Here is a 12253-nt window from a genome sequence, read left to right as displayed (position 1 = left end):
ACTCTGGGTGAAGAAGTTTCTCCTCATCTCGGTCCTAAATGGCTTTACCCCTTATCCTTAGACTGTGACCTCTGGTTCTGGACTTCCCCAACATTGGGAACATTCTTCCTGCATCTAACCTGTCTAAACCCGTCAGAATTTTAAACGTTTCTATGAGGTCCCCTCTCACTCCTCCGAACTCCAGCGAATACAAGCCCAGTTGATCCAGTCTTTCTTGATAGGTCAGTCCCGCCATCCTGGGAATCAGTCCGGTGAACCCCCGCTGCACTCCCCCAACAGCAAGAATGTCCCTCCTCAAGCTAGGAGACCAAAACTGCACACAATACTCCAGACGTGGCCCCACCAAGGCCTGCACAACTGCAGCAACACCTCCCCGCCCCCGCACCCAAATCCCCCCGCCATGAAGGCCAACATGCCATCCGCCCTCCCAACCGCCTGCTGCACCTGCATGGCAACCCTCAATGACTGATGCACCACGGCACCCAGGCCTCGCCGCACCTCCCCCCCTCCCAATCTGTCACCACCCAGACAACAGTCTGTCTCTCTGCCCTTACCACCAAAGTGGACAACCCCACATCCATCCACATCACACTTCATCCGCCATGCATCCGCCCACCCACCCAACCTATCCAAGTCACCCTGCAGCCTCATAGCATCCGCCTCGCAGCTCACACTGCCACCCAACTTAGTGTCATCCGCAAATTTGGAGATACTACATTTAATCCCCTCGTCTAAATCATTAATGTACAATGTAAACAGCTGGGGCCCCAGCACAGAACCTTGCAGTACCCCACTAGTCACTGCCTGCCATTCTGAAAAGTACCCATTTACTCCTACTCTGAGCACCTCCAGTCTCATCGCCAAGAGCATGCAAAAATCAACCGTAGGCAGCGGAAAGAGCGTGCGGCAAATCTGTCCCACCCTCCCTTACCCTGAACGACTATCTGTCCCACCTGTGACAGGGACTGTGGCTCTCATTGGACTGTTCAGCCACCTAAGGACTCACTTCAGGAGTGGAAGCAAGTCTTCCTCGATTCCGAGGGACTGCCTATGATGATGATGGTAAATGTCTTATTTCCAGTCTTGTGACTTGAGATGGGACTTTAAGCATAAGAAGTATTTTTAGAGATGGGCAACCTTACTGGACGATTCAAACACGTATCTGTAATCTGCTGATGGGGCCTAATGCAATTCTTCATTTCTTCTATCCCATTCATTGCGAAGACCGAAGCCATTGTTAATTTGAAACTTTTAATTTAATTTTTGAATCATTAACTTTAACCCGACTAATTGTGGATTACAGTTTTGTTTTTGAGTAAGCTAAAACTGAAATTGGGCTGTTTTTGTTTTCGTGAAAACTAATTGTCGTCTTTTCTCCATTTGTAGTAATGCACTAGTTTACAAACTTGGTGGATCCTCACTATCGGTTACAATAGTAGAAGTAAACAGTGGCATGTACAGAGTTCTTGCCTCTCATGCTGATGACAGCATAGGAGGAGATTGCTTCACAGAGGCCTTGGCACAGTACTTAGCTTCAGAATTTCAGAGGTAAGAGTTTGCACAACAGCAATACGGAACATGTTGGATATCCTTCGATACTCGTACCATTTAAAAATGTAAACTTTGTTTTAAACAGATTGTTCAGGCACGATATAAGGGGGAACGCGAGAGCCATGATGAAGCTGGTTAATAGTGCTGAAGTTGCGAAGCATACTTTGTCAACTTTGGAAAGTTCAAACTGTTTTGTAGATTCGCTTCATGAAGGCGTAGACTTCGACTGCAATGTGTCCAGGTATGTATATAGTGTGACCCCGATCTTCCGCCGCCTGTCACTTTAATTCTCCGCTCCATTCCCGCTCCGACCTCTCCGCCCTCGGCCTCCTACATTGTTCCAATGAAGCTCAACGTAAACTCGAGGAACAGCACCTCATCTTTCGTTTAGGCACTTTACAGCCTTCTGGACTCAACATCGAGTTCAACAATTTCAATCCTAATCTCCGCCCCCATTTTCTCAGACAGCAGCGGTTGTTGATTTTGATCCTTTAACCTCGCACCATCAAACCATTTGTCATTTAATCTCTCCTGCCTCCCACCCTATCACAGACCTTCCCTTTTGTTCTTTCCTCCCCTCCCCCCTTTCCCTGCCTCTACTTGCTTAAAACCTGTTAAATTTTTCCATTTCTGACAAATGGTCATCAACCTGAAACGTTAACTCTTCTCTCTCCACGGATACTGCCTGACCTGACTATTTCCAGCATTTTCTGTTTTTATTATGTATATAGTTTATTGTGTTAGGCCAAAAGACATGTTGAGATTGAACCATAGTAGGAAAGGTATCATTGTAGCGTTAGGCCAATCTCCAAAAACTGTCTTGTAGCCCTATGGCTGATGGGCACAGGCACGATAGACTGAATGGCCTCCTTCTGTGCTGTATCAATCTATGATTCTATATTCAAATTTCCATTGGTGCCTGAATTTTGCGAGCTCTTTGACAGTATCCTAGAGGGTGAGAAACAGGGGCCACTTCCACTGTCAATTGATTATGGAATGGAATTGAGCTGGCTGGAGTAGTCTGTGCCTCCGATCATCCACCCAATTGGATGAAGGGGAGAGCTTGGTGCCAGGAGACAAGAGACTAAAACAGATGGATGTAAACTGTCGGCTGTGGCTCAGTGGGCAGCACACTCGCCTCTGAGTCAGAAGGTTGTGGGTTCAAGTCCCACTCCAGGGATTTGAGCACAAAAATCTAGGCTGATACTCCAGTGCAGTGCTGAGGGAGCGCCGCACTGTCGGAGGGGCAGTCTTTCGGTGAGACGTTAAACCGAGGCCCCGTCTGCTCTCTCAGGTGGATGTAAAAAATCCCACGGCACTATTTTGAAGAAGAGCAGGGGAGTTATCCCCGGTGTCCTGGGACCAATATTTATCCCTCAATCAACATCACTAAAACAGATTATCTGGTCATTATCGCATTGTTATCTGTGGGAGCTTGCTGTGCGCAAATTGGCCGGCGCGTTTCCCACATTACAACAGTGACTACACTCAAAGTACTTCATTGGCTGTAAAGTGCTTTGAAACGTCCGATGGTCATGAAAGGCGCTATATAAATCCCAAGTCTTTCTAAAGGTTCAAAGTATTGAACATTTTTTTGTGTCCACTTATTTTGGGAATTAACTGGGTAATGACGTGTTCCACAAGCATTCCCATCAATAGCCTATAATTTGATCCTTTTAAAAGTTAGTCTTTTTTGAAATGGCTCATGGAACAAGATGGCTTTTTCTACTATTAATTTTATTGTGAATGTTCTATTAGTTCTGTTTAGGATTTTTTTATTGAAACAGTTTCAATATTTCCTAGTCTTGTATCGTTAAATCATTTTGGAACTGTTTAAATGGTTAACATTAACAAATTGTGACACTAAAATAGGCACCCAGTTAACAGCTGAATGTGTCTGTTACATCAACTATGCCCTTCAGATCCAAAAGCTATCTAACCCTTTATAGCTCCACAAGACTCCTGCGTACTATAGAATTTGAAATTGTTTGTGGACTGTAGACTGCCTTTGTATTAAAGTGTGCGTGTTATTTTTAAGGGCAAGATTTGAATCTGTATGTTCTGCGCTGTTCAGCCAAAGTATCCAAGCTATTCAGAAGCTTGTGGAAGAAGCTGGACTTTCTGGAAGTGAAATATCCAAGGTTTGTACAGACATGCTGGAATCTAAAAGTTCACCTAAAGCAGGAGAAACAAGCCAGTAAACCATGTTAGACAATCGGAACAACTTGATCTTATTTGGCACGTTACATGTGTCAGTCAACCTACTGAAGGCATGAAATGGACATCTGGAAATAACAAAATCCCTCGAAGTGGATAATTAAAGTTTCTGTTTCTCATTTGATAGAATAAAATTCAGAAAACTTGACAAGTTGGTGGTGGTAATGCTGTGAAATGGAGTGTATTTTCATTCTAAGCACTCTCGTCAACGTAAAGCGCTCTTACTGCAGCGTAACTTTGCTCCAACAAACTTTAGAAGAGCGCACACACTGCCAACACGATATTTTTCAATTGATTTGCCAGCTATTCTTGTGGCCTCTTTGGGATTGCTATTCGGAGCAGCTTTTATTCATATGCAAGCCTTGATAGCTGATTGTCAGTGGGTTATTTGGTTGCAGGCAGCATCACGGCCAGGCTATTCCTGTCCAGTCCCCTATCTATATCCCCGACCTCACCAATAAAGACTGGCAACACATCTTGAATGGGAAAAAAGGCAAAATGCACACTTGGGTCTCGGTTTATGTGCCAAACGCTCACTGTGTCGGCTGTGGCTCAGTGGACAGCACACGCGCCTCCATGTTAGAATGCTGGCTGTTCAAGACCCACTCCAGAGACTTGAGCACAAAAATATAGCACACAAAACACTCCAGTGCAGTTCTGAGGAAGTGCTACCCTGTCGGAGGTACCGTCTTTTGGATGAGACCTTAAACTGAGACCCTGTCTGCTTTCTCGGGAGGACGTGAAAGATCCCATGGCACATTTTCAAAGGAGCAGGGGAGTTATTCCTCTGTGCTGGGGCCAATATTTATCCCTCAATCAACATAGCTAAAAACAGATTATCTGGTCATTATCACACTGCTGTTTGTGGGATCTTGCTGTGCGCAAATTGGCTGCCGCGTTTCCCACATTGCAACAGTGATTACACTTCAAAAGGTGCTTCATATTCTGTAGGGCGCTTTGGAACATCCTACGGTTGTGAAAGACGCTATATAAATGCAGGGTTAATGCTGAGAAAATGTTTCCCCAGGCTGTTGAATCTGGAACACAGGGTCTCAGGATAAGGGGTTGGCAGGGCTGTGGATGCTCAATAGTTGAGTATATTCAAGACAGACATAGATAGATTTTTGGGAACTAAGGGAATTAAGAGAAGGTGGAGTTGAGGTAGATGATCAACCATAATATTGAATGGTGGAGCAGATCCGAACAGCCAAAAAGCCCACTGCTGCTCCTAATTCTTGTACAGATAGATAGCTGAGCCAAGTTTCCAGGGAAGTGCGTGATGTTGAGTGTTGCTAATTATATGCACCATCTCCGTTTAGCATTATACTTTACAAAGACAGATACATTTGTTTATTTTAAGTATCCTGTTTAATTTTCAAAAAGTTTTGCTTAGCTGATTAAACTAGAATTAAAGCTCATTTTCTGGTTACAAACATTGTTTTATTTTTGACCCAAAAAGCACATTTGATTTAACCCATTTTTTTAAAATTATCTGATTTATTTGGGAATGGCAGAACAAAAATCAGAGTCTATTATTTGTGTCTTGAAATTCAGTTTGGGTCTCCATTAAATGGCAGTCTCGCCTCCTTTAGCTCGGTCTTGTAATAAATCAAATGTTTCTGTGAAACTCTGAAGCACAAACTTTATTTTATCCATCAGAATGAATTATTCTATTCCAGTTCTTCAAGTGTTAAACATATTTTCTTTCTTTCGTTTTAGGTTGTTCTTTGCGGCGGCTCTGCCCGTATGCCGAAATTGCAGCAGATGATTCGAGACCTGTTCCCCGATGTTGACTTGTTTAACTCCATCCCCTCAGATGAAGTGATAGCTGTTGGTGCAGCTATTGAGGCTGCGTTGCTGTTGGGGAAGGAGAGTAATGCACCAGAGGAAGATGCTGTCATTGTGGAGTGTTCTGCACGAAGCATTCTTGCTAAGGTATTAAAATCTGATTGCAGGAAACCAAAAATATTCTGGGCTAGAATTTCCAGTGCTTCACCGTCCGGTTTCTCGGCGTTTTGGACGAGAACCGGGTCGGCAAAATTTTCCACAGCTGAGTACCGCTGGGGAGCGGACCGCCGGCGAGCACCATCCACAGACCGCCATCGCCCGATTTTTGGCTCAGCGGGGACCCGTAGGTAAGTTGGGGGGAGGGGGGGGAGAAAGCGCCCACGAGAATTAGCGGCGCTGGGCAGCAGGTAAGTAGCCCTGCAAAAAAAAAAAAGTTAAGTAATTGGCTTTTTAACTAATTATTTTAAAATTCTCTTGCAGTGATTTAAGTGAAAAGGATCCGGAGAATGTTTTTCTGATTTTTTTTTTTTTAGTTTTTTGAAAAAATATTTTGGTTTTTTTCTCCTAGTCCCAACCCGCAGCCTCGGGATACATTTTTAGTAGTTCAAGTAATTGTAGCTCTTTTTTTTTAAGAACCGGCCCAAGATTCCATTTTTTTCGCTGGGAATCGGGGTGTAAGGCCCATTTTTTTTTCGCTGGGCGGATTTTTTTGGGGTGGGGGGGGTGATTTTTTTTGCTGGTGATAATTTTGGGAATCTTAGTGATATTTTGGGCAGCAATCCGGCACTGGTGGGTTGTTTGGAAATTATATAGCCACTTATCTCTCCAGAACATCTTGTGATGTTTTCAGTGCGGCATCTAATTCTCCAAACCACATATTTGTGCAACTTATAGCTAGAAGTATCAGCCGTGACTCAGTGGGCAGCACTCTCTCTCGCCTCGGAGTCAGAAGGTTGTGGGTTCAAGTCCCACTCCAGGGACTTGAGCACATAAATCTAGGCTGATACTCCCAGTGCAGTGCTGAGGGAGCGCTGCACTGTCGGAGGTGCCGTCTTTTGGATGAGACATTAAACCGAGGCCCCGTCTGCTCTCTCAGGTAGATCTTCTACTTAAACTCCACCTTCCTGATCCCCATATCCCTAAGTATCCAAAAATCTATCAATCTCCTGCTTGAATATATTCATTGACTGAGCATCTAAAGCCCTCTGAGTAGAGAATTCCCTAGATTCACTCCCCTGAGTGAAGAAATTCCTCCTCATCTCAGTCCCAAATAGCTGACCCCTTATTCTGAGACTATGACTCCTGGATCTAGACTCTCCAGCCCGGGGAAACATCTTCCCTGTCAAGTTTTTAAAATAATTTTATACATTTCAGTAAGATCAACTCTCATTCTTCTAAACTCTGAGGACTATAGGCCCATTCTACTCAATCTCTCCTCATAGAACAATCCCCCCATCCCAGGAATCAGTCTGGTGAACCTTCGTTGCACTCCCTCTATAGCAAGTATATCCTTCCTTTGGTAAGGAGACCAAAACTGTACACAATACATAAGAATTAGGAACAGGAGTAGGCCATCTAGCCCCTCGAGCCTGCTACGCCACTCAACAAGATCATGGCTGATCTGGCCGTGGACTCGGCTCCACTTACCTGCCTGCTCCCCACAACCCTTAATTCCTTTTGTTGGTTAAAAATCTATCTATCTGTGATCTGAATACATTCAATGAGCTAGCCTCAACTGCTTCCCTGGGCAGAGAATTCCACAGATTCACAACCCTCTGAGAGAAGAAATTCCTTCTCAACTCGGTTTTAAATTGGCTTCCCCATATTTTGAGGCTGTGCCCCCTAGTTCTAGTCTCCCTGACCAGTGGAAACAACCTCTCTGCCTCTATCTTGTCTATCCCTTTCATTATTTTAAATGTTTCTATAAGATCACCCCTCATCCTTCTGAACTCCCAACGAGTAAAGACCCAGTCTACTCAATCTATCATCATAAGGTAACGCCCTCATCTCCGGAATCAGCCTAGTGAATCGTCTCTGTACCCCCTCCAAAGCTAGTATATCCTTCCTTAAGTAAGGTGACCAAAACTGCACGCAGTACTCCAGGTGCGGCCTCACCAATACCCTGTACAGTTGCAGCAGGACCTCCCTGCTTTTGTACTCCATCCCTCTCACAATGAAGGCCAACATTCCATTCGCCTTCCTGATTACCTGCTGCACCTGCAAACTAACTTTTTGGGATTCATGCACAAGGACCCCCAGGTCCCTCTGCACCGCAGCATGTTGTAATTTCTCCCCATTCAAATAATATTCCCTTTTACTGTTTTTTTTCCAAGGTGGATGACCTCACATTTTCCGACATTGTATTCCATCTGCCAAACCTTAGCCCATTCGCTTAACCTATCTAAACCTCTTTGCAGCCTCTCTGTGTCCTCTACACAACCCGCTTTCCCACTAATCTTTGTGTCATCTGCAAATTTTGTTGCACTACACTCTGTCCCCTCTTCCAGGTCATCTATGTATATTGTAAACAGTTGTGGTCCCAGCACCGATCCCTGTGGCACACCACTAACCACCGATTTCCAACCCGAAAAGGACCCATTTATCCCGACTCTCTGCTTTCTGTTCGCCAGCCAATTCTCTATCCATGCTAATACATTTCCTCTGACTCCGCGTACCTTTATCTTCTGCAGTAACCTTTTGTGTGGCACTTTATTGAATGCCTTTTGAAAATCTAAATACACCACGTCCATCGGTACACCTCTATCCACCATGCTCGTTATATCCTCAAAGAATTCCAGTAAATTAGTTAAACATGATTTCCCCTTCATGAATCCATGTTGCGTCTGCTTGATTGCAGTATTCCTATCTCGATGTCCCGCTATTTCTTCCCTAATGATAGCTTCAAGCATTTTCCCCACTACAGATGTTAAACTAACCAGCCTATAGTTACCTGCCTTTTGTCTGCCCCCTTTTTTAAACAGAGGCATTGCATTAGCTGCTTTCCAATCCGCTGGTACCTCCCCAGAGTCCAGAGAATTTTGGTAGATTATAACGAATGCATCTGCTATAACTTCCGCCATCTCTTTTAATAACCTGGGATGCATTTCATCATGACCAGGGGACTTGTCTACCTTGAGATCCATTGTCTACCTTGAGGTCCAGCACTACTCCCCCTAGTGATAGTGATTGTCTCAAGGTCCTCCCTTCCCATATTCCCGTGACCAGCAATTTTTGACATGGTTTTTGTGTCTTCCACTTTGAAGACCGAAGCAAAATAATTGTTTAAGGTCTCAGCCATTTCCACATTTTCCGTTATTAAATCCCCTTCTCATCTTCTAAGGGACCAACATTTACTTTAGTCACTCTTTTCCGTTTTATATAATCGGTAAAAGCTTTTACTATCTGTTTTTGTTTTGCGCAAGTTTACTTTCGTAATCTATCTTTCCTTTCTTTATTGCTTTCTTAGTCATTCTTTGCTGTCGTTTAAAATTTTCCCAATCTTTTAGTTTCCCACTAACCTTGGCCACCTTATACGCATTGGTTTTAATTTGACACTCTCCTTTATTTCCTTGGTTATCCACGGCTGGTTATCCCTTCTCTTACCGTCCTTTTTCACTGGAATATATTTTTGTTGAGCACTATGAAAGAGCTCCTTAAAAGTCCTCCACTGTTCCTCAATTGTGCCACTGTTTAGTCTGTGTTCCCAGTCTACTTTAGCCAACTCTGCCCTCATCTCACTGTAGTCCCCTTTGTTTAAGCATAGTACGCTCGTTTGAGACACTACTTCCTCACCCTCAATCTGTATTACAAATTCAACCATACTGTGATCACTCATTCCGAGAGGATCTTTTACAAGGAGAACGTTTATTATTCCTGTCTCATTACACAGGACCCGATCTAAGATAGCTTGCTCCCTTGTAGGTTCTGTAACATACTGTTCTAAGAAACAATCCCGTATGCATTCTATGAATTCCTCCTCCAGGCTACCCCATGCGATTTGATTTGACCAATCGATATACTCCAGGTGTGGTCTCACCAGGGCCCAATATAATTGCAGGAAGACTTATTTACTCTTGTATTACTATCCTTTTGTAACAAAGGCTAACATACGATTTACATATCATTAAGCAACTTTCCCTCTGAGCCGTGTGGCTCTCTCTTGGTCCCTCACACCCTGGGACTGGCTTTTTCAATGTTACATTTCGCGGAACTGTAACAGGGCTGCACACCCCAAAAAGAATTGGGGAGAATATTGCCATCAGGTGTGAAGGTACTTTACCTTGTAAATTATTCTATTATAGCATCTTCATTTATGGAGTAGCATCACTATTTACACATCTACGTAATCCCTTGCATAGTAGTTATTTGTTTAACCGTGTGTTTTTCTGTAGGCGAGCGATGAGTCAGGAGCTGATACGTACATTGTAGTGTTTCCGTCAGGTACTCCATTACCAGCAAGGCGACATCATCCATTTCAGGCAGCAGGGGATGCTTCCTGTGTGTGCCTTGAGCTGTACGAGTCTGGGGGAAAGGGATGCGAGCCAGAAAGAAACAAATTGGCACAGGTCTGTTTCTGTTTTCCTGTCTTGGCTGCTATAATTGTCTGCCTGTTTCTCAGACCAGCCTTTCGAAAATCCATTTACTTTGCATATGGAGAAGCTAAAACTTGGAAAGGAGGGAGATGGGGTAGGAAGTCCTCAAAACACTTTTATAATTAAATAAAGGTGTCTCCAAAAGGTCTTTCTCATGCTCGAGTATATTTCCACAGGTGCTGACAGGCCTATGTGTGAGTGTTGGCAAAGTATTTGATTTTGCAGGGCATCATAGCCACTGTCCTCATCCCATTGTCGATTTAAGCATTGTCCAATAGAAGCCATTGGATAGTGAGTGCGGACACTGGCTTTTCCCCCCCCCCCATTCATAACATAAGAAATAGGAGCAGGAGTCGGCCATTCGGCCCCCGAGCCTGCTCCGCCATTCAATACGATCATGGCTGATCATCGCCCTCAACTCCACTTTCTCGCCCGATTCCCATATCCCTCGGTTCCCTTCGAATCCAAAAATCGACTGATCTCCGCCTTGAATCTAGTGCAAACAGGAAATCTTGCCCCATTATTGAAGTACAAGGTTAACACTGCAGCTGAGTGACTCTTGTGGCTAAAACCCACAAACATAGGACACATGTATGGTTTTGTGTCACTAGAGGATGCTCGTGCAGTTTTGCAATGCTGTGTTTAGGTTTGGATCACATTATCCGTATCGTTCAGTTGATTTAATATTTGGCATTTGTGTCTCCATGCATTGTTTTACTCGTGTGTATTGGTTGCTGTGATTTGGGTGTAGTGGTGAGGTCTTGCATGTAGCTGGACCATCAAGGAAGGTGCTTCTCCAAAGGAAGGTATATTCTGCTTGTTCCGTAGTTTGGATAAAGTGACACCAGCCTGGGTGCGAGTCTTCTGCCTGTCTTACTGCCATGTAATGATGCACGACAGAGGAGGACTAAAGGATAACTTTTCCAATTATGGTTTCCTTTTCTTTTTAAAGCCGGCCCACTAGCTGAATTACAGCCAACAAAATCAAATTGCTTCAGTCTTTTAAACCCATGCCATGCAAGCACAGTTACCGGCCAAAAAAAAATGTAATCAAAATATATTTATACTGGCATGAGAAAAATCCAAAATGGTCAAAGCAACAAGCAAATAGGGAAAGACTGTTTTAAACGCTCTAACTAGCTGGTGTTATAGAGTGGGGTCTGAGGTTTAATATTCCACATGTTTTATTGAATTGATTCACTACCCATTTGTCTATTGTTTCACATTATTGGACAGGAGCGTATTGGTCCTTCTGTTTTTCTTCTTCCCTTCCCACCCCAGTATTTATTTACATCACTATAATCCCCTGGTGCCCCAGGATATTGTTCGATGCTTTTTCAAACTGAGGCCACTTTCAGGCATTCATTCGTCGTCTTGATGACATTAGCTGGCCAGTTCTCGGTGAACTAGCACACACTGGGAGACCATGTCTCGGTTGTCATCAGTTCCCCATGCAGCCGGTGTCGATCCGCTCTCTGGAGGACAGAATCGTGGGACGCAGGCAACATAAAGAACCAGCAGCTCATCACTGACCCACCAGCAGAGGCCCCCGGCCTCTCCCTCCCTCGGAGACAGTGAGCACTCGGCCCAATCTGCACGGGGCACGGACGCTGTGCCCACCTGATCCACACGGGGAATGTGAGGGACAGCCTGAAGTGCGACTGGCCCCGAGTCCCAGACCCTGGAACATCTCACATCGATCGGCCCACTGAGATCTGTGGGTCCCAGACCCTGGAACACCTCACATCGACCGGCCCACTGAGATCTGTGGATCCCAGACCCTGGAACACCTCACATCGATCGGCCCACTGAGATCTGTGGATCCCAGACCCTGGAACACCTCACATCGACTGGCCCACTGAGATCTGTGGGTCCCAGACCCTGGAACACCTCACATCGACCGGCCCACTGAGATCTGTGGGGCCCAGACCCTGGAACATGTCACATCGATCGGCCCACTGAGATCTGTGGGGCCCAGACCCTGGAACACCTCACATCGATCGGCCCACTGAGATCTGTGGGTTCCAGACCCTGGAACACCTCACATCGACCGGCCCACTGAGATCTGTGGGTCCCAGACCCTGGAACACCTCACATCGACCGGC

General features: G+C 44.9%; 1 protein-coding gene across 1 annotated transcript in view; it reads left to right on the top strand.

Annotated features, from left to right (window-relative positions):
• hspa14 (heat shock protein 14) overlaps nucleotides 1-12253 on the top strand; it is a 31284-nt gene that overhangs the window by 14375 nt on the left and 4656 nt on the right. Inside the window, exons 8-12 of the mRNA XM_070897074.1 lie at nucleotides 1387-1548; nucleotides 1637-1792; nucleotides 3590-3692; nucleotides 5488-5703; nucleotides 9948-10121. Of these exons, the coding sequence (XP_070753175.1) occupies nucleotides 1387-1548; nucleotides 1637-1792; nucleotides 3590-3692; nucleotides 5488-5703; nucleotides 9948-10121 (811 nt within the window). The remainder of the gene's footprint in view (nucleotides 1-1386; nucleotides 1549-1636; nucleotides 1793-3589; nucleotides 3693-5487; nucleotides 5704-9947; nucleotides 10122-12253) is intronic.

The sequence above is a fragment of the Pristiophorus japonicus genome, chromosome 13 (assembly GCF_044704955.1).
Source record: "Pristiophorus japonicus isolate sPriJap1 chromosome 13, sPriJap1.hap1, whole genome shotgun sequence".
Classification (NCBI taxonomy): domain Eukaryota; kingdom Metazoa; phylum Chordata; class Chondrichthyes; family Pristiophoridae; genus Pristiophorus; species Pristiophorus japonicus.
This window is presented reverse-complemented; position numbering and strand designations above follow the sequence as displayed.